General features: G+C 40.1%; 1 protein-coding gene across 2 annotated transcripts; it reads right to left on the bottom strand.

The window, feature by feature from the left end:
* Positions 1 to 756: 756 nt before the first annotated feature.
* LOC110495782 (proline-serine-threonine phosphatase-interacting protein 1) lies at positions 757 to 18382 on the bottom strand. 2 transcript variants are annotated; one of them, XM_021571221.3, is made up of 16 exons: positions 18165 to 18382; positions 16127 to 16227; positions 15958 to 16032; positions 15800 to 15834; positions 15579 to 15685; positions 15084 to 15146; positions 12236 to 12340; positions 11711 to 11756; positions 10415 to 10494; positions 10126 to 10224; positions 9835 to 9931; positions 8490 to 8577; positions 8280 to 8365; positions 6037 to 6146; positions 5761 to 5911; positions 757 to 3245 (listed from the first exon to the last, which is right to left on the bottom strand). In XM_021571221.3, exons 1-15 carry the CDS (start codon positions 18177 to 18179, stop codon positions 5780 to 5782), a joined length of 1239 nt encoding a protein of 412 aa, XP_021426896.1. In that variant the 5' UTR covers positions 18180 to 18382; the 3' UTR covers positions 757 to 3245; positions 5761 to 5779. The 2 variants fall into 2 exon arrangements, with proteins under 2 accessions (XP_021426896.1, XP_021426889.1); XM_021571214.3 differs by lacking the exon at positions 18165 to 18382 and adding an exon at positions 17725 to 17903.
* Between the last annotated feature and the right edge of the window lie 5074 nt (positions 18383 to 23456).

Here is a 23456-nt window from a genome sequence, read left to right as displayed (position 1 = left end):
ATTTTCTGGATTTTATTTCTCATTTTGTCTGTCATAGTTGACAGATGATGAAAATTACAGGCCTCTCTCATCTTTTTAAGTGGGAGAACTTGCACAATCGGTGGCTGACTAAATACTTTTTTGCCCCACCGGGTATATATCTTGTTTTTGAGATATTTATCCGAGTGCCATTAAAAGGGCGACCATCCCTGCTCTAGTGCATTCACAGATTGATTAAAAGTAAACTTTATCAAAGTAATGTAAAATAATGAATATATGTGTAATGTTCACAGTGGTGGGGGCAGACATTTTCATCAAGAAAATAACTTTCAGAAAATATGCATATTTTCTCAAACACTAAACATACCAATATGTATTTTACAGTTATAAGGTGAAATCTTAGTCATTTTATTATTTGATTATACTATATTTAGAAAGCATATAAGTCATTTCAAGATGTATTCATACAGTTTTGTTGAAGAAGAAATATTTCATGTTTTCATATTTTTATCATATTTGTACTGTGTACTTGAGTTTGTGTCCTCAAAACTGACTACACCTTAGCAATTTATAATTATTTCTTTTACCAGAAATGTGCGATTTAAACCTTTTTTGGAGTATGCAGAATTACAAGTTATTGTTAATGTCCCTCTTATGATAAATAATTACTTTTGAGGATTACATAGATTACACTTTATTTATATTTATATAGATTATGTTTAGTTACATTTAACTGGTTCAAATCTTGTCGTGGAAATTACCACCAGGGAGTCATAGTCAAACTCAAATTAATCCTTCTTTATTATTAGCAAGTTGGAGAGGTTCCAACAAACTTTATGCACCATAGTACACATCTGTCAGGAGCTCTGCCGGGGCAGTCCCATTAGTTCTCTTATATACGGCTATACAAAAAAACCTACATAGGCATGGTTCATAGGGTTGGTTCCTGCATGTGACTGGCACCGTCTCCTACCTACATTTATAGAACTTATTCTGGGCGTTCTGACAAAAAGTCTGAAGAGGGGGACCATCTCCCCCTCATATCTCTAACCAGCACCTATAGAAACCAATGATTGTATGAGACAAAATGTACAATTAAAGGCTATCACTTCAGACAAAAAAACATTCTGTATACTCCCTCCTCTTATCACTCTGTGATAATTATTATTACATTTTATTCATTTGGTTATTGCTTAAACTATCAAAATACATCATTATAAGTAAACAAAATTAACGCATAAAAACCACAGACACTTTCAAACCCTTCATTCTGAGTTGTACACTACAACTAGTAACTGATCCTTATTCCATACCCCTTACTTGTAAAACCATTGCAGTAGAATGTTTTAACTTAAGACCTTCATTTCATACAGTTACATATGCTTGATTACACAATTTAATTTATGGATTCTGGATTTTTGACTTTGTCTTCTTCCTTCATGTTCCTAAGAGAGTGACTAGAACTATTGATAAATTATCCAAACCAAATTTAAAATAACAGTCCCTACTGCGTCGCGTTGAGTCTATCACTTGAATTTAAGACCCTCAACTTAGTACACACTGGCAGAATGTACATTTACAGACAGGGAAATAAATATACAGCATGTACTACTAACATTGACATACATTATATTCATCTTATATTTCTAGCATTACATTTTCTCATCACGGCCCCCATTTGTCCCTGTGTTAATGACAAGTCAGTATCTCAATGCATTTTTTGTATAAATTACTATACATTTTGCAGTGTGCAGACCTCCAGAATCAACCTGATACCCCAAATAAAACTTTTTGGACAAGCATAAATCAATTACAGGCACACTTGACCACCCCCATCCTTCCCGACACTCATTCTTCTGGTGTTTCTTCATTTTCTTCTTCAAATAGTGTTCCGGTTTGTCTTCTCAATGGCACATGTTCAAAGTGGATGGCCCTTGATAATGTCCCGATTCCAATATCTGGGAATAATCAGATTTTTCCCAAGCAGACAAATCTCTCACCTTTAGCCGCCACCACTATCCTTTACGGTGCATTAAGTCTTGTCCATTTTCCAACTAGTACACCAGCAGCAGGAGAGAAGTTTGGACGGGATCTCTCCATACACACTCCACGTGGACTCATGCTGCCCTCCTGAGAGAAAAGGCAGTTGATAGCTTCGACTAGATGCTGTGTACAGGTTGCTGGCTCGGACTCAGGTAGAAGTGGTGAAGGACAGGGCCATAGTTAATGCCATTGTCGCCATTAATTCAGCAGGTTAGAGGGGGTGAGGCTCACACTGTTCTCGGTCGAATTAACCCTTCCATGCATCTAGAAACCATCTATGGTCACATTCGCCATAACCCCGAGAGAGGACAAACTATTTACTGTATGACAAATTATTACTACTACCATTATTCTTAATACAAATTTCAAAGACAAAATCTCAAAGGGAATAACAACATACTGTTGAAACCAAATTGGCTTATACTCCCTTATCACATTGGCGACCTCACCGCCAGAGGGGCACTTAATTTAATGTAACAGCCCAGCTAACAAAAAACGTTCCCACAACTTTGGAGAACATTCCCTTAAGAGTCTCAGCAGACCATTAACTAATGTTTTCATAGGAATGTTCCCGTATGTGAACTTACCCAGAATGTGGTTACCATGTTCTCAGAATTTAAGATATGTTCTAGACATGCTTCATGGGAATGTTGTAAGAACATTCAATCAATCAAATGTATTTAGAAAGCCCTTTTTACATCAGCCAATGCCACAAAGTGCTGTACAGAAACCCAGCCTAAAACCCCAAACAGCAAGCAATGCAGATGTAGAAGCACGATGGCTAGTAAAAACTCCCTAGAAAGGCCAGAACCTAGGAAGAAACCTAGAGAGGAACCAGGCTCTGAGGGGTGGCCACTCCTCTTCTGGCTGTGCCAGGTGGAGATTATAACAGAACATGGCCAAGATGTTCATAGATGACCAGCAGAGTCAGATAATAATAATCACAGTGGTTGCCGAGAGTGCAACAGGTCAGCACCTCAGGAGTAAATGTCAGTTGGCTTTTCATAGCCGATCATTCAGAGTTAGAGACAGCAGGTGCAGTAGAGAGAGAGTCCAAAACAGCAGGTCCGGGACAAGGTAGCCCGTGCAGTGAACAGGTCTGGGTCCCATAGCCGCAGGCAGAACAGTTGAAACTGGAGCAGCAGCATGACAGGGTGGACTGGGGACAGCAAGGAGTCATCAGGCCAGGTAGTCCTGAGGCATGGTCCTAGGGCTCAGGCCCTCTGAGAGAAGAGAGAGAGAATTAGAGGGAGCATACTTCAATTCACACAGGACACCGGATAAGACATGAAAAATAATCCAGATATAACAGACTGACCCTAGCCCCCCGACACATTAACTATTGCAGCATAAATACTGGAGGCTGAGACAGGAAGGGTCGGGAGACACTGTGGTCCTGTCCGACGATACCCCTGGACAGGGCCAAACAGGCAGGATATAACCCCACCCACTTTGCCAAGGCACAGCCCCCACACCACTAGAGGGATATCTTCAACCATCAACCTACTGCCCTGAGATAAGGCAGAGTATAGGCCACGAAGACCTTCCCCACGGCACAAACCCGATGGGGGCGCCAACCCGGACAGGAAGATCACGTCAGTGACTCAACCCACTCAAGTGACGCACCCCTCCCAGGGACGGCATGGAAGAGCCCCAGTAAGCCAGTGACTCAGCCCCCGGAATATGTTTAGAGGCAGAGAATCCCAGTGGAGAGAGGGGAACCGGCCAGGCAGAGACAGCAAGGGCGGTTCCTTGCTCCAATACCTTTCCGTTCACCTTCACACCCCTGGGCCAGACTACAATCAATCATAGGACCCACTGAAGAGATACAAAAGGTAGAGACCGAGTCTGCGTCTCTCACATGGGTAGACAGACCATTCCATAAAAATGTAGCTCTGTAGGAGAAAGCCCTGCCTCCAGCAGTTTGCTTAGAAATTCTAGGGACAGTAAGGAGGCCTGCGTCTTGTGACCGTAGCGTACCTGTAGGTATGTATGGCAGGACCAAATCAGAAAGATAGGTAGGAGCAAGCCCATCTTATGCTTTGTAGGTTAGCAGTAAAACCTTAAAATCAGCCCTAGCCTTAACAGGAAGCCAGTGTAGAGAGGCTAGCACTGGAGTAATATGATAAAATATTTGGTTCTAGTCAAGATTCTAGCAGCCGTATTTAGCACTAACTGAAGTTTATTTAGTGCTTTATCTGGGTAGCCATAAAGTAGAGCATTACAGTAGTCTAATCTAGAAGTGACAAAAGCATAGATTAATTCTTCTGCATTTTTGGATGGAAAGTTTCTGATTTTTGCAAAGATGGAAAAAAGCTGTCCTTGAAATATGCTTGATTAGTTCGTCAAAAGAGAGATCAGGCTTCATAGTAATGCCAAGGTTTTATTTGAGGTGACTGTACAACCATCAAGATTAATTGTCAGATCCAACAGAATATCTCTTTGTTTCTTGGGACCTAGAACTAACATCTCTGTTTTGTCAGAGTTTAAAAGTAAACAATTTGCCGCCATCCACTTCTTTATGTCTGAAACACAGGCTTCCAGGGAGGGCAATTTTGGGGCTTCACCATGTTTCATCGAAATGTACAGCTGAGTATCGTCAGCATAGCAGTGAAAGTTAACATTATGTTTCCGAATGACATCACCAAGGGATAAAATATATAGTGAAAACAATAGTGGTCCTAAAACGGAACCTTGAGGAACACCAACATTTACAGTTGATTTCTCAGAAGACAAACCATCCACAGAGACAAACTGATATCTTTCCGACAGATAAGATATAAACCAGGCGAGAACTTGTACATGTAGACCAATTTGGATTTCCAATCTCTCCAAAAGACTGTGGTGATCGATGGTATCAAAAGCAGCACTAAGGTTTAGGAGCACGAGGACAGATGGGGAGCTTTGGTCTGATGCCATTAAAAGGTAATTTACCACCTTCAAGAGTGTGTTTCTTATACATTGTTAGTCTTCAGGAAGGCAGTGAGTTGATACACAAATGTTCTTGCAACATTCCCATGAAACGTGCCTAGAACATTCATATCTTATGTTCTGAGAACATGGCAACCATGTTCTGTGTATGTTTGGTGGGACGTTGATGGAATATTTTCCTAACCCACAGAAAACTGGACACATGAATGTTCTTGCAACGTTCTCATGAAACGTGTCTAGAACATTAACATTGTATATTTTTAGAATGTGGTAACCAGGTTCTGGGTATATTCTGTTTGACTATAAGGAAGGGAATGTTATAACTAACGCCAAAACATGCTAAAAAGGTTCTCTGAAGGTTTATGCCAACATAGATAGAATGTTCCCTTAACTAACGGAAAACTGGACACAAACATCAGGGGAACATTACGGGTAACATTACAAAAACATCCTCTCTCTATAATTGTTTGCTGGGAGGCTTTTAAAGTTCAATATTCTTGCACAATTTCTACAATTTCTATATCATAGGGAAGCAAAATGTACTCTATTTGTGTAACAACTCACAAACTGTTGTGCTTGTAGACTCGAGAGGAAAGTAAAACAGGTAAGTGCACGTCTTTCCATCTTGATAATACATAAGTGAATAATCTCCATCATTAGATAAAACCATGGTCTCAGGTCAGTGACGTCACTCAACAACGCATATAGCCAAGACTGAGCTAACATTATCAGCCCTGTAAGGCTTAGAGAAAATGGTCAAACTAAGACATGTGGGGTGGGGGTATGCTATGTGCCCTATAGCCTTACTACTTGTGCCAAGGATAGTTCATTCTTTGGCCAGATAGGACCCAGGGACCAGTCCTGAAATGCCGTTTCTCTCCACAGTCCACCAGCCATCCATATCTTGTTCAATGACCACAACCGTCTCCCCTGCAAACATGGACAGCTCGTCCTCACCCTAGAAATGGACAAGGCCGGGTTAGGCAAGTTGTGGTTCAAATGTTACATTAACGTGAATCCACTCATTCTTAGTGTTGGCCTATATGTTGAATGCAGGCATATAGAGTGTCAGAGTATTCTGACCTGAGCAGCATAGTCATACAGAGCCTGGTACTCCTCTCTGCTTTCTGAGATGGTTGGCTGCACTTGCTGAAATCCAGGAATGGAGGCGTACACTCCATCTGATGTGTTGGCTAAGGATTACACAGAGGCAAGCAGATTAATCAGTTATTTGGTCAAGCCACTGGCAGTTTGAAACCTCATTACTACCTCTATTAACTGAACTAAAAGAGTAAGCCCATGTGATGTCGTGTCAGACCCTGCTTAATATTGCTGAAACAGATACTTTTATGCGAAGGGACAGTCACCCTTAGCGGCGGTGGCAGAAAGCCGACGTTTCTGTTTTTCAGGGATATGGTATTTTTAACCTAACTTCCGTTTCCCCTGAAAAACAGAAGTGGGAACTCCGCTCAGGCGTCTTTCTAGGCCTGCTACGTTAGGTTAAGGGACAGTTGACCTGCAATCAGATGGATGTTTGTGCCCCCTGGTCGTCAAGTAAATAGATTGAAAACCTGCATGATAAAGTTATGGGCTACTACTGTTTCCAAATTATGAGTGGAACAAGACTTTTCCCTTTTAGATAAACACAATGCATTGTTAAGAGGGAACATAGAAAAAAACATACATCACAATCATCTTCGTCTCTGTTTTTACCTGATAAGTAACAATGTAATGAGAGTGGAAAAACATTATATCCCTGATCCTGTCCACAAAATGGTTTCTATTGACAGTCCTACACACAATGAAAAGTACCACAATTACTGTATTTACACTGAACAAAAATATAAACATAACAACATGCAACAATGTCAAAGATTTTACTGAGTTACAGTTCATATAAGGAAATCAGTCCATTGAAATAGATTCATTAGGCCCTTATGGATTTCACATTACTGGGAATACAGATATGCATCTGTTGGTCACATATGCCTTAAACAAATGGTAAGGGCGTGGATTAGAAAACCAGTCAGTATCTGGTGTGAACACCATTTGCCTCATGCAGCGCAACACTACTCCTTCGCATAGAGTTGATCAGGCTGTTGATTGTGGCCTGGGGCCTTGTCCCACTCCTCTTCAATGGCTGTGCGAAGTTTCTGGATATTGGCGGAATTGAAACACACTGCCATACATGTTGATCCAGAGCATCCCAAACATGCTCAATGGGTGACATGATTGGTGAGTATGCAAGCCATGGAAGAACTGGGATATTTTCAGCTTCCATGAATTGTGTACAGATCTGAAACATGAGGTGATGGCGGCGGATGAATGGCACGACAATATGCCTCAGGATCTTGTCCGGTATATCTCTTGCATTCAAATTTCCATTGATAAAATGCAATTGTGTTCATTGTCCGTAGCTTAAGCCTGCCCATACCATGACCACATGGACACCATAGTGCACTCTGTTCACAACGTTGACATCAGCAAACTGCTCGTCCACACGACGCCATACACGTTGTCTGCCATCTGCCCGGTACAGTTTAAACCGGGATTCATCCGTGAAGAGCACAATTATCCAGCATGCCAGTGGCCATCGAAGGTGAGCATTTGCCCACTGAAGTCGGTTACGATACCGAACTGCAGTTAAGTCAAGGCCCTGGTGAGGACGACGAGCACGCAGATAAGCTTCCCTGAGATGGTTTCTGACAGTTTGTGCAGAAATTCTTTGATTGTGCAAACCCACAGTTTCATCAGCTGTCTGAGTGGCTGGTCTCAGACGATCCCACAGTTGAAGAAGCCAGATGTGTAGGTCCTGGGTTGGCGTGGTTACACATGGTCTGCAGTTGTGATGCCGGTTGGATGCCAAATTCTCCAAAACATCGTTGGAGATGGCTTATGGTAGAGAAATTAACATTAAACTTTCTGGGAACAGCTCTAGTGGACATTCCTGCAGTCAGCATGCCAATTGCACACTCCCTCAAAACTTGAGACATCTATGACATTGTGTTGTGTGACAAAACGGCACAATATGAAGTTACCTTTAATTTTACCCAGCACAAGGTGCACCTGTGTAATGATCATGCTGTTTAATCAGCTTTTTGATATGCCGCACCTGTCAAGTGTATGGATTATCTTGGCAAAGGAGAAATGCTCACTGACAGGGATGTGAACAAATTTGTGCGAAGTAAAGTGAAATAAGCTTTTTGTGCGTATGGAACATTTCTGGGATCTTTTATTTCAGCTCATGAAACATGGGACCAACATTTCACATGTTACATTTATATTTTTGTTCAGTGTTGTTACAGTAATTTTAGCAGCATACATACCAGTAGGTGGTGCTAGTGGCTGTGAACTGTCATTGACGTTTGTTTTAGAGCCAGTCGATGAGTTCCCTTGCAGAAGGTTTGAAAACCTAAAAGTAATTAAACAGAACTTGTTTTGTTTCACATTGTAAAGATGTTGTTTTGCTGGTTACATTATTTCAAATATGCATTCTTGTAGTGCAACAACATAATTTAAAAATAAGTGTCTCTAACCTCTTCATAACTCCTCCTACAAAGCAGGCACTGCCATTGCTGTCTGTCGAGGGCTCTCTCTCATAATAGTTCTCAAACACAATGGGAGCTGGGAAGAAACCACAGGCATTCAGCAAAGCAAACTCACCAAAGGCCTAAGTAAAATGTAAATCACAGAAAGGTGGGTACACTGGAAAGTGCAAACACAGGGGGAACACATTATTTCTCCATGTGGCCACATACAGTGCCTTGCAAAAGTATTCAGACCCCTTGGATTTATTCACATTTGATTGCGTTACAAAGTGGGATTAAAATGGATTTAATTGTACTTTTTTTGTCAACAATCTACACAAAATGGTCTTTTTATATATTTGAAAATAAAAAATGAATGACTAAAATAGCCATTGCATAAGTATTTAGCCCCTTTATTTAGGCAAGCCTAAATGAGTTCAGAATTTCACATTTGGCTCAGCAGATCACAAAATAAGTTACATGGGGATCTATTTTCAGATGGTGTTAAGGCGGCACGAGTGTCAAACGCATGTTAGTTTGCAATTTTGTCATGTAAAAACTAGCACACTGGCATTTTCCAGCTCTAACTCCAGGTTTGGCAATTTACCTGTCTTATATCAACTCGCTTGCACTCAGTTAAGCACAGACAAAATCCTAGAGGAAAACCTGCTTCATACCAGAGACTGGAAGAGGAATTCCCCTTTCAGCAGGCCAATAACCTACAACACAAGGCCAAATCTACACTGGAGTTGCTTACAAAGAAGACAGTGAATGTTCCTGAGTGGCCAATTTATAGTTTTGACTTAAATCTACTTGAAAATATATGGCAAGTTTTGAAAATTGCTCTATAGCCATGATCCCCAACATCTTGACAGAGCTTGAAGAATTTTGAAAAGAATAATGGGCAAATATTGTACAATCCAGGTGTGCAAAACTCTTATAGACTTATCCAACAAGCTTCACAACTGTAATCGATGCCAAAGGTGTATATAACGTGTATTGACTCAGGGAGCTGAATACTTATGCAACAACTATATTTTAGTTATGTTTTCATTATATATACATATATATATAAAAAGTTTTTATTATTCCACTTTATTCTTCTATTCTTCCACATTATAGCGTATTTTGTGTAGATTGTTGACAATTTTATTTTTTTTAAATCAATTTTAATTTCACATTGTAACAAAATAAAATGTGAAGAATCCAAGGTGTCTGAATACACACTCTATTCTCATCAATATTTGAATAAGTTGACATTTAAAAAGTTCAGAGATAATATTGAAATGTTCAGACCTGGAACATATTCATGTACACAAACCAGGAAACTGGACAGGTGGTGTACTGTACTTACCTGGTGGACTTGAGCCAGTGCTTTTCATCTCAACAAAGCAGTCATTGTCTGCCGTGATGTCACACAGTTCTAGAGTTTTCCTCACTTCTTCATAACACTGAAAGTATATTTTGGGCACTGCTTAAACACATTAAATTGGTTTTCTTTGTTAATTACTAATCAGCTCTACAGCCCAGTTATAATCTAGTAGTTATTTAAGCTACTATATGGTACAGTCCATACAAATTCTGTATATTGTCTTACATACTGGATTACAGTACAACATGGTAAGGGAAGACATACTTCACCAACCTCATCATCTTTGACACATTGCATTGAGAATTGGTTAGAGTGGACCCAGATGGCATTCCTCAGGATGTTGATACGATCTCCCTCCTGCTGCTGAAAGACCTGCAAACCAAATTTCCATTGTATGATTCATCTGTATTGGATGGACATCCCCTTTTTACAACAATCTGTGAACCAGCAGCTAGTCTGATAGCAAATATTTACATAATTTAAGAAATGTTTGTCTCATCGTACTGTTCAATCCAACTTGAATTCTTTCCTAGGACTAACATCAGAATATGGCTTAATGTACCTCACAAGTACTCTCGTGTGTAGTTTCCCATTCTTGACGAATCTTGTCTAGCTGATCAATATTTGACATGTATTGTTTTTCTGCAAACATAGAAAAGGTGGTACTCAGATAATACACAGTCCTTTATGTTTCTCTCATCTCACCTTTTATTCATTTTTATATTACAAAACATACACATACAAACGACAGTATACAGAGACACACAAACATCAACGACATCACACCTGCCCAGCCCCACCTGCTCCCTCATGCCCTCCATCTCCAGCGCCCGCATCACTCTCCGCCACATGGCCGAAAACTGCACCATTTTGTTTCTCTCGGTCACCCACACACTTTCAACATTTAGATAATAAAACATTTTGACCTTCCCATTGTGTTGATGGAGGATTGGTTGAATCCAGTTTAAGTATACACGTTTTTTTCAAGATGATTGACAAGAAAAGTATGGTCCAACCCATCGGGTTTCTCACTGCATCCTCATATGCCATGTCTTTAAATATGCAGACAGACAGAATGAAAGTAATTTCACCACATTGTAATATTTCTGACTGCTAACTGTATAACTCCGCCCAAAACCTTTGGACTTCATAGCTTTCTACACCTGCATTGCTAGCTGTTTGGGGTTTAGGCTGGGTTTCTGTACAGCACTTTGAGCTGACGTAAGAAGGGCTTAATAAATACATTTGATTTGATTCCTAGAAGGCAAGGATTTTTGAGTCATTGTTAGTTTTACATTTAAGACATGATTGCCGTTGTGCTATAGAATTTGTGAATTTTGTCTCACGTAATAAATTCTAAACGTTAATTTATACTGGATTAACCCTACATCTTTGTTAACTGTAATTTAATTAGTTATGTGCCAACATTCCCTCCATCTTGTGCCAATACCAGTTATTTTGAAGTCTTGGTTCCAATAGTTAATATTTTTTTCTAAGAGATTGTCAGTTGTACATGTTTCCTTTAATGACTCCTATGCCGGAATAATTTTTGAAGGTTTAGTGGAGGGAACAATATCTATGGCCTTTCGAAATATCATCTGCACATTAGAAGCCAATTCCAAGATTACTTGATGAAATAGGAACTGAAGTCATTGCACAACAGTTAATTTCTGCTAAATCTCAGAAATATGGTGATGAAAGGGAAACACAACCAAGCTGTCAAATCATGCTGTGGCTTCTCAGCAATCTTGATTTCGAGGATCTTTAATTAGCCAAGTCATAGACTGCCTTTATTCGTAGTATTTAGATTTTTTTTAAATAGGAAAAGATAGGAGCTCACTAGCCTAGTATCCCATACCTGCCTCTGCTGCTGCCTCCCTGCACTGCTTAGACTTGTTGTGCACCTGCAAACGAACAGGAATGTTACTGTGACTGGCAGGAAACCATTGCATAAATGTCAGTACTAAAGAGTATGGAAATGATCTTCCAATTACATAATTGGAAATTCTTTAGTACGTCTTTAAAGAGGAAATGATAGAACAGAATTTCTATTTCAACACTCAGTTGAAGAGGAAAGTTGCAGTAATCTTCATGAACAAGGGTTTTTACTTAATGCCCCACACAGCAACAGTGCAGAGGGCGTGTTTCTATTCACTCTATGATGAAAGTCCAACATCCTTTGCAATACACATCCTTTGTAATTATTCAAACAACTCAAAACATGTACAGACTGAACATACAGTAGTTGTCGGTCAATCTTACACAAGTACTCAGAGGGAGTACTAATTTCATACAACTTAATTGTCTATTTCGAAGCCTTGTTCCAATTGTCAGGTAAGTAGATGTGTTGTCCAGTGTGGATGGGAAGAGTAAAATTATTTACCCTCTCAGCCTGCTTGGGTGTGGTGGTAGCTACACTGATCATCCTCTCAGCAACTTGCTCGGCCTCATCCGCTTCTCTGCACCTCTGGTCATAAGTTCTCTTAGACTGGGAGGGAAAGGACACACAGAAAGGGAACCTGTTGTCTGGTTTACAATACTACACAATGTACATACCTCCAATTATTAGATACTGACAGCTATTATTATTATTTGAAACTTTACAGGAAGTTGCTGCAAGATGAGGAACAAAGTACAATTGAGAGCGAGAGATGCATGTGTAAGCAGAGAGACTAAGATAAAACAAACAAAGCAGGATTTGCTAAGCCGAGAGTTACGATGTTTCAGAGGCGCTCCCTCGGCTTGCCACAGAATTTATACATCCAATTCATACATCCACTACATGCCCTATCTGGACACCTGCTCGTCGAACATCTCATTCCATTCTGGGAAGGCTCGCAGTCTGCGTTTCCAATTCATCCCAAATGTGTTTGATGGAGTGGAGGTCAGGGTTCTATGCAAGCCAGTCAAGTTCTTCCACACCGATCTTGACTAACCATTTCTGTATGGCCTTCGCTTGCACAGGGGCATTGTCATGCTGAAACAGTAAAGGGCCTTACCCAAACTGTTGCCACAAAGTGCACAGAATTGTATAGAATGTCATTGTATGCTGTAACATTAAGATTTCCCATCACTGGAACTAAGGGGCCTAGTCCGGACCATGAAAAACAGCCCCAGATCATTATTCCTCCTCGACCTAACTTTATAATTGGCACTATGGTAGTGTTGTCCTGGCATCTGCCAAACCCAGATTAGTCCGTTGGACTGCCAGATGGTGAAGCGTGATTCATCACTCCAGAGAACGAGTTTCCACTGCTCCAGAATCCAATGGCGGCGAGCTTCACACCACTCCAGCCAACACTTGGCATTGCGCATGGTGATCTTAGGCTTGTGTGTGGCTGCTCGGCTATAGAAACCCATTTCATGAAGCTCCCGACGAACAGTTTTTGTGCTGACGTTGCATCCAGGGGCAGTTTGGAACTCGGTAGTGATTGTTGCAATCGAGGACAGGTGATTTTTAAGCAATATGCACTTCAGCACTTGGCGGTCCTGTTCTGTGAGCTTGTGTGGCCTACCACTTTGCGACTGAGTTGTTGTTGCTCCTAGACGTTTCCACTTCACAATAACAGCACTTACAGTTGACTGGGGCAGCTCTAGCAGGGCAGAAATTTGACGAATTGACTTATTGGAAAGGAGGCATCCTATGACGATGCCACGTTGAAAGTCACTGAGTGCTTCAGTAAGCCCATTCTACTGCCAATGTTTGTCTATGTAGCTTGCATGACTGTGTGCTCAATTGTATACACCAGTCAGCAATGGGTGTGGCTGAAATAGTCAAATCCACTAATTTGTCCACATACACTATACAGTTGAAGTTGTAAGTTTACATAAACATAGGCTAGAGTCATTAAAACTAGCTTTTCAACCACTCTATAAATTTCTTGTTAACAAACAACAAACAATTGTTTACAGACAGATTATTTCACTTATAATTCACTGTATCACAATGTCAGTGAGTCAGAAGATTACATACACTAAGTTGACTGTGCCTTTAAACAGCTTGGAAAATTCCAGAAAATGATGTCATGGCTTTAGAAGCTTTGTTACGCTAATTGACATCATTTGAGTCATTTTTGGAGAAATGTCCCATGGTCTGATGAAACAAAAATAGATCTGTTTGGCCATAATGACCATCCTTATGTTTGGAGAAAAAAGGGGAAGGCTTGCAAGCCAAAGAACACCATCCCAACCATGAAGCACGGGGGTGGCAGCATCATGTTGTGGGGGTGCTTTGCTGCAGGAGGGACTGGTGCACTTCACAAAATAGATGGCATCATGAGGTAGGAAAATTATGTGGATATATTGAAGCAACATCTCAAGTTAAAGCTTGGTCGCAAACGGGTCTTCTAAATAGACAATGACCCTAAGCATACTTCCAAAGTTGTGGCAAAATGGCTTAAGGACAACAAAACAAAGCCCTGACCTCAATACATAGAAGATTTGCGGGAAGAACTGAGAAAACGTGTGCGAGCAAGGAGGCCTTCAAACCTGACTCAGTTACACCAGCTCTGTCAGGAGGAATGGGCCAAAATTCACCCAACTATTGTGTTACGCTTGTAGAAGGCTACCTGAAACGTTTGACCCATGTTAAACAATTTAAAGGCAATGCTACCAAATACTAATTGAGTGCATGTAAACTTCTGACCCACTGGGAATGTGATGAAAGAAATAAAAGCTGAAATAAATCATTCTCTCTACTATTATTCTGACATTTCACATTCTTAAAATAAAGTGGTGATCCTAACTGACCTATTTTTACTAGGTTTGAATGTCAGGAATTGTGAAAAACTGAGTTTAAATGTATTTGGCTAAGGTGTATGTGAACTTTCGACTTCAACTGTATATACAAAAGTATCTCCAGTACATATTGTGCACTCACATTTACACTGAAGCGTGTTATACCTCTACACTCTTTCCACAGCTCGTCTTTCTCTTCCACCCTCTCTCACCATGCTTATGACTTTGATGGCCCTCCTTGTTTCCATTTTTATCTGTATGCGCTTGGTGGTATGCCTTATATGTTTTGTGTATATAAGCAATTTACCAAAACCTTAAGGTTTTCTTGAACCATACTAACCAAAGGTTCTTTGTAAGTAAGGCAAAAATAACCCTGACACATTGAGCCCTACCTACCACAGACAAACATAACTATAAGGTTCAGGGTTTGACGTCACACAAATAAGCATACAGATAAAGAAATGAAGATGGTTTTTGGTAGGAACTGTGCTCACCTCCATTGTTTTCTTGTATAAAGACACCTTTATCTTCTGAACCTTGTCCATGATGCCTTCAAACTGAGACAGAGGAAAGTATACTGTGACTGATGCACAAATTGCTGATCAATTACAGATGAATAGTGGATGTCTGTCCTTTATCATGGAAAACAGCAAATGGTTATGAACATTTGATATCAAAGTATATGCATTAATTGTACAACATATCTAGATATTCACCACTATGAGCTAACAATAGATTGGCTTTAGACATGCAAAGTTCCAAGAATATGACCTGAGATACTAACTTACAGAAATCTATGTACTGTATCGCACTACAGTGTTTAGGTGGGGAGATTTACATTAGGTGGGACAACTCAAACCGTCCAGTGATCCTGGACACATTATAGGGTGATTATAGTAGCCACATTACTTCACTGTCTGTCAGATAGAAGTAAAAACTCCTGTGCAATTTCCTCATGTGGGTGAATACTATAAAGGTCAAACCAAAACCTTTTTTCTCTGCTCTTTCTGTCGCTCCCTGAACTGTTCCATCCTCTTGACCTCTTCCTTTAACACCCCAGACAGTTGTATGTGTAGGTTCCCAATGTTCTCAATTTCTACAAAACATGAGATTTGACAACATTACAAATCTGGGATGAAGTAGAGTGCCGCTGACAGATGTTGCAACTGCATAGCTAACAGGTGGACAAGTAAAGTTGTGTTCTACTTACGGACTTTGAGTTGGTCAAGGGATGCTTTCAAAGTGCTGTGAAAAGAAGATAACTGTGAGAATGTGCAGATAGATTAATTTCACACACACACCTCTCTCTCTTTCCACCAAAAAGTAAGGCATTTGGTTTCCATGAATCCTGAGAGCAGAGCCACTCACTTGATCTCACAGAGTCCCCCTGCCTTGCGTGCAATCATCACCAACTCTTTGCCATATCTCTCTTCAGCAGATGCCCTACCCAATGGAAACACAATATTTCTTAATTTATAATTGTGGCGTAATATAATTTCATACACAATGTAGGAAACGCTTTGCTGACAACAATTACCTCATCTTCAAGAGCTCCTCCATATCTTTGCACATCCGTCGACCCTCACAGAGTCTCTGGATGAGAGCCTCATATCCCACATTACTGATGAAATCCACTCCCTACAACCATACATAATCATACCATTCATTATCTTAGCAACCTCAAATAAACAAATATGTTTTAATATAAAGGTCCAAAGAAAGTCATTTTCAAAAAATAGATGCAACAAAGCAGCTATTAATCTTTCAGCCACAGCCTTTATTGACACTTATCCAGCTTTGTGGTGTTTGGCAAAAGAAAATGATTTCATGGATGCTGTGTACATAATAGTACTGAATGCCAGTGCAGGTGAAAGTCATAAACATGTTATATGATACATCACTTTCAGAGGGATGTTGCTGGGCCCACACTGTATCACTCATACCTTACAGTACATACCACCCAGTTACCACAGGAAAACAACCATAAACAGTAGTTGGTCATCACGTACTTAGCAGTATCAGAAATGATTCCACTGTCAACCACCTTATGTATCAACAGCAAACAATTGAATGTGTTCTGTTAGCTGAACTTTGGCTTATGCATGATTGTGTACTATGTGAAGTCCAAAATAAATAAATAGATATAGAATACAGAATGCCAAATACTGGTATTTGTATTACACAATATCAAACATAATTCAATGCCAAAAATATTGAATACAAAGTAATAAGAAAACATGTACAATAAGTGAATGAATTTCATGTGTTCATTTTCATTTGCAAAGGTTAGAAGGGGATTATGGTACTGAGCCTGTAATGCAAATCAACCCAGAAGTTGTCTGTGGCTTTGTAGTTCTGACAATGCATCACAGTCAGAAGATAGAAAACAGAAAGAGTGGGGAGCCTGGCCTGTTCACGGTTGGGTTCGTTTCAAAGGAAGCTCAGCAGGAAAGGCTTATCACACTTACCGACCCGCTGAAAAGAGCAATCCAGCTAAGAGAATGAGCTACAACATTTGTCAGCGACTATTTTACAAAAATGGGGCCTAGTTATTTAGATAAATTACATAATACACCAGTACATTTATTATTCCACACACTGAAGAGCAAGTTTCCACAAAAATAATTACTAATACATTTCTTAAACATAGCATCTGAAAAAAAGTTTTAGTCAAGAAATTGGCTGAGGCCATAAAACAAACACATTTGTAAACTACAATCTGAGAGCCAATGAGAAATACTATGGTTAATTTAGTAAAGTACTGCCTCTGAAGCGGGTATAATGTCTTAGGTGTTATGTCATCACAAAAACATAACGGCAGGTAGCCTAGTGGTTAAGAGCGTTGGGCCAGTAACCGAAAGATTGCTGATTTAGATCCCTGAGCTGACAAGGTAAAAAATCTGTTGATGTGCCTTTGAGAAAGGTAGTTAACACACTGTTCCCTGGGAGGTCGTCATTGTAAATAAGAATTTGTTCTTAACTGACCTGCCTAGTTAAAGATTACATTTAAAAAATAATAACAAAAAAATTGCCTCTGTGCAGTGCATTTCTAAAAATAACCTTAACCTATCTCAATCATAGAGATCATATGGATTGAGCATCAAAGTAGTTAGTCAGTATGTTAAAGTAACTCACCCAAAATACATCTTTGAATTGTAAAGTCATCTCAGCAATAGACCAAATATAATATACTCTGCGAGTGAATTCAGTAAAGAAAGCACTGATGGTTGTCAAAGCCAGTGAAGATGTACACACAGGAAACCCCCAGCTGGAACACAGGGCTTGGTTCACTAGTTTGACTCAAATGAGGAAGTGTTTTGGTGTGGTGTCAGCTACCACATACAGCCTGCATCTAAGCTAACATTTAAGTTGGTTGTTATTTGATAGATACTGTAAGTACATGCTTTTGGACATCTTTCTAAATATGTTTTCTATAAATGATCATTCCAGCAACCCTTCCTGCTCTAAAGTACATAAACAGACATTATAAAGCAGGAAAGCGAACTCAGAATTTACAAACCATTCTGTCTATCATAGTATGTTGAGAAAAACAAACAGCATTCCTCTGTGCTTACCATTAGTTCGAACATCTCCAATAAATTCACTTAGACTGGAGCTCATCTTTAGCTGTATCATATTCACTCAACACATTTTCATGGGCAAAAACCTAAAAGAAAAATGAACAGGAAAATATTAACCGCATCAAACGTTTCATTCTGCATCCTTGCTCATCTAAATACACACGTAAACAGCTTGTTCTGTGTAGAAATGTCTCACAGTCATGTGATCCACTTCAGATGGGTGTGTAAATGTGAGAAACTTGGTTAGGTTAAGGCCTGGTGTGCCATCCACCTCAGCAAAGTCAAAATGCTGATTTTATTTTAATGTGGAGCTAAAAAGGAAAATATTGATAAGTACTGTGAGGTGTAGAGCAGGTGCAATCCATATGTTGTCAACAATAAAATACAGGCTAACTGGTAAACTAAGGTGATCATACAAGTCTGAGAACTCTTCCCCTGGATCCTCCAGAACAGCATTCTCATCAATATTACTGACTCATTCAAGGAGTATTCTTCCCAGGACACAACAACGATGTTGGTGTCAAATTCAGGGAAGTGCACATCTGCATCATCCAATGCGTATTTCTTGTTATCATATTGAACCAATAGCGTGATCTCCTCTGTAGGGACAATCCATTACACATACAGTATCCCTACATTATATCAACTGAGTGAGTTTCTTTGAACAATGACCTTGAAATAAAAAATGAATCGCACAAACGAAATCTCGTAAAACAATATATATATATATATACAGTGCCTTGCGAAAGTATTCGGCCCCCTTGAACTTTGCGACCTTTTGCCACATTTCAGGCTTCAAACATAAAGATATAAGACTGTATTTTTTTGTGAAGAATCAACAACAAGTGGGACACAGTCATGAAGTGGAACGACATTTATTGGATATTTCAAACTTTTTTAACAAATCAAAAACTGAAAAATTGGGCGTGCAAAATTATTCAGCCCCTTTACTTTCAGTGCAGCAAACTCTCTCCAGAAGTTCAGTGAGGATCTCTGAATGATCCAATGTTGACCTAAATGACTAATGATGATAAATACAATCCACCTGTGTGTAATCAAGTCTCCGTATAAATGCACCTGCACTGTGATAGTCTCAGAGGTTCGTTAAAAGCGCAGAGAGCATCATGAAGAACAAGGAACACACCAGGCAGGTCCGAGATACTGTTGTGAAGAAGTTTAAAGCCGGATTTGGATACAAAAAGATTTCCCAAGCTTTAAACATCCCAAGGAGCACTGTGCAAGCGATAATATTGAAATGGAAGGAGTATCAGACCACTGCAAATATACCAAGACCTGGCCGTCCGTCTAAACTTTCAGCTCATACAAGGAGAAGACTGATCAGAGATGCAGCCAAGAGGCCCATGATCACTCTGGATGAACTGCAGAGATCTACAGCTGAGGTGGGAGACTCTGTCCATAGGACAACAATCAGTCGTATATTGCACAAATCTGGCCTTTATGGAAGAGTGGCAAGAAGAAAGCCATTTCTTAAAGATATCCATAAAAAGTGTTGTTTAAAGTTTGCCACAAGCCACCTGGGAGACACACCAAACATGTGGAAGAAGGTGCTCTGGTCAGATGAAACCAAAATTGAACTTTTTGGCAACAATGCAAAATGTTATGTTTGGCGTAAAAGCAACACAGCTGAACACACCATCCCCACTGTCAAACATGGTGGTGGCAGCATCATGGTTTGGGCCTGCTTTTCTTCAGCAGGGACAGGGAAGATGGTTAAAATGGATGGGAAGATGGATGGAGCCAAATACAGGACCATTCTGGAAGAAAACCTGATGGAGTCTGCAAAAGACCTGAGACTGGGACGGAGATTTGTCTTCCAACAAGACAATGATCCAAAACATAAAGCAAAATCTACAATGGAGTGGTTCAAAAATAAACATATCCAGGTGTTAGAATGGCCAAGTCAAAGTACAGACCTGAACCCAATCGAGAATCTGTGGAAAGAACTGAAAACTGCTGTTCACAAATGCTCTCCATCCAACCTCACTGAGCTCGAGCTGTTTTGCAAGGAGGAATGGGAAAAAATTTCAGTCTCTCGATGTGCAAAACTGATAGAGACATACCCCAAGCAACTTACAGCTGTAATCGCAGCAAAAGGTGGCGCTACAAAGTATTAACTTAAGGGGGCTGAATAATTTTGCACGCCCAATTTTTCAGTTTTTGATTTGTTAAAAAAGTTTGAAATATCCAATAAATGTCGTTCCACTTCATGATTGTGTCCCACTTGTTGTTGATTCTTCACAAAAAAATACAGTTTTATATCTTTATGTTTGAAGCCTGAAATGTGGCAAAAGGTCGCAAAGTTCAAGGGGGCCGAATACTTTCGCAAGGCACTGTATATATATATATATGTACACACACCACTGTTCAAAAGTTTGGGGTCATTTAGAAATGTCCTTGTTTTTGAAAGAAAAGCACATTTTTTGTCCATTATTTTTTTTCTCTCAAATTGATCAGAAATACAGTGTACACATTGTTAATGTTGTAAATGACTATTGTCGCTGGAAAAGGCAGATTGTTTATGGAATACCTACATATGCGTACAGAGGCCCATTATCAGCAACCATCACTCTTGTGTTCCAATGGCACGTTGTGTTAGCTAATCTAAGATTATAATTTTAAAAGGCTAATGAACATTAAAAAAACCTTTTGCAATTACGTTAGCACAGCTGAAAACTGTTGTCCTGATTAAAGAAGCAATAAAACTGTCCTTCATTAGACTAGTTGAGTATCTGGAGGATCAGCATTTGTGGGTTCGATTACAGGCTCAAAATGGGAAGAAACAAATAACTTTCTTCTGAAACTCGTCAGTTTATTCTTGTTCTGAGAAATTAAGGCTATTCCATGCGAGAAATTGCCAAGAAACTGAAGATCTCGTACAATGCTGTGTACTACTCCCGTCACAGAACAGCACAAACTGTCTCTAACCAGAATAGAAAGAGGAGTGGGAGGCCTCGGTGCACAACTGAGCAAGAGGACAAGTACATTAGAGTGTCCAGTTTGAGAAACAGACGCCTCACAAGTTCTCAAATGACAGCTTCATTAAATTGTACTCGCAAAACGTCAACAGTGAAGAGGCGACTCCAGGATGCTGGCCTTCTAGGCAGTTCCTCTGTCCAGTGTCTGTGTTATTTTTCCTTTTATTTTTTAATGTTCAGTCTGAGATATGGCTTTTTCTTTGCAACTCTGCCTAGAAGGCCAGCATCCCGGAATAAGAACATGAATAAACTGACGAGTTTCAGGTGAAAGTACTTTGTTTCTGGCCATTTTGAGCCTGTAATCGAACCCACAAATGCTGATGCTCCAGATACTCAACTAGTCTAAAGGACAGTTGTATTGCTTCTTTAATCAGGAAAACAGTTTCCAGCTGTGCTAACATAATTGCAAATGGGGTTTCTAATGATCAATTAGCCTTTTAAAATGATAAACTTGGATTAGCTAACACAATGTGCCATTGGAACACAAGAGTGATGGTTGCTGATAATGGGACTATGTATGCCTATGTAGATATTCCATTAAAAATCTGCCATGTCCAGCTACAATAGTCATTTACAACACTAAATGTGTACACTGTATTTCTGATCAATTTGATGTTATTTTAATGGGCAATACATTCTCTTTTCTTCCTTGTTTACCTGAGTTTAAATGTTTGTCAGAATCTGTATCAATCTTCTTCACGATGTCCATCATTTTTTTCCTTTGCTCAGCTGGACAATTTAAAAAAAAAAAAATCTTTGTCCTAAAACCCAAGTTCTAGAAATGGAGAGATAGTGAATATGACTGAGAGGGGAAAACATTATTCAGATGATTATTCAAAAATGTAAACCTCAGTACCCAGCAGAACAGTGGTTTTCAACCAGGGGTACTGGGACCCCTGGGGGTATTTGTCCAATCCACAGGAGGTACTTCAGAAAACTCACGAGACCATAGGGTTACTGGTAAAATGCACATGAGGGGGTACTTTAGGGGTACTCTAGGCAGAGTAAAATTCAGTTGGTGGTACAGTAACCGAAAAAGTTTGGGTACCACTGCATGTCATGCTCAGTGCTGGTGGACACAATGTTCTTCATGATTGTGGGAGCTCTTTCCAAAGGCACAGTGCATCACAAGCAATACAATGGTTAAAACTGCATATTTCATCTATGAAGAAGGAAAAATGCACAATGTTACAGTAATGTTTGCATCTTTTGTAAGCTTAAAGAAGTATACAGCTTTAGAATGATTATATACTGTAATATGTTGTCTGATTCCATACTACTATGAAAAACTGAAGACTAGCGCCACCTGGTGGTGGACATTGACGAGAGTGAGTTGGGAGTAGGGGCAAAAACAATGCATACAGTAGATACTGTAGTAGCTATATCAAACACAGGAGGCTAGTGGCACCTTAATTGGTGAGGACAGGCTCGTGGTAAATGTCTGGAGCGGAATGATATCAAATATATCAAACACATGAGCTGTGTTCGAACACACATACGAACATACTTTATACTACATACTTAATGAGCAAACTACATACTAAACTCAGCAAAAAAAGAAAGCTGAACATAAACTGAACAAGTTCCACAGACATGTGACTAACAGAAATTGAATAATGTGTCCCTGAACAAAACCGCGACTCGTCAATCGTCAGTCAGAACAAAACCGCGACTCCGACCATCACTCCTGGTGAGACAAAACCGCGACTCGTCAGTGAAGAGCACTTTTACCAGTCCAGCGACGATAGGTTTGTGCCCATAGGCGACATTGTTGCCGGTGATGTCTGGTGAGGACCTGCCTTACAACAGGCCCACAAGCCCTCAGTCCAGCCTCTCAGCCTATTGTGAACAGTCTGAGAACTGATGGAGGGATTGTGCGTTCCTGGTGTAACTAGGGCAGTTGTTGTTGCCATCCTGTACCTGTCCCGCAGGTGTGATGTTCAGATGTACCGATCCTGTGCAGGTGTTGTTACACATGGTCTGCCACTGCGAGTACGATCAGCTGACCGTCCTGTCTCCCTGTAGCGCTGTCTTAGGCGTCTCACAGTACGGACATTGCAATTCATTGCGCTGGCCACATCTGCAGTCCTCATGCCTCCTTGCGGCATGCTTAAAGCATGTTCACGTACATGAGCAGGGACCCTGGGCATCTTTCTGAAGGTGTTTTTCAGAGTCAGTAGAAAGGCCTCTTTAGTGTCCTAAGCTTTCATAACTGTGACCTTAATTGCCTTGCGTGTAAGCTGTTAGTGTCTATGTTCATTAATTGTTTATGGTTCTTTGAACAAGCATG

Source organism: Oncorhynchus mykiss, chromosome 2 (genome assembly GCF_057628025.1).
Source record: "Oncorhynchus mykiss isolate SJ-2025 chromosome 2, ASM5762802v1, whole genome shotgun sequence".
Lineage (NCBI taxonomy): Eukaryota > Metazoa > Chordata > Actinopteri > Salmoniformes > Salmonidae > Oncorhynchus > Oncorhynchus mykiss.
Note: the sequence above shows the minus strand (reverse complement) of the source record. Positions and strands in the feature narration are given on the sequence as shown.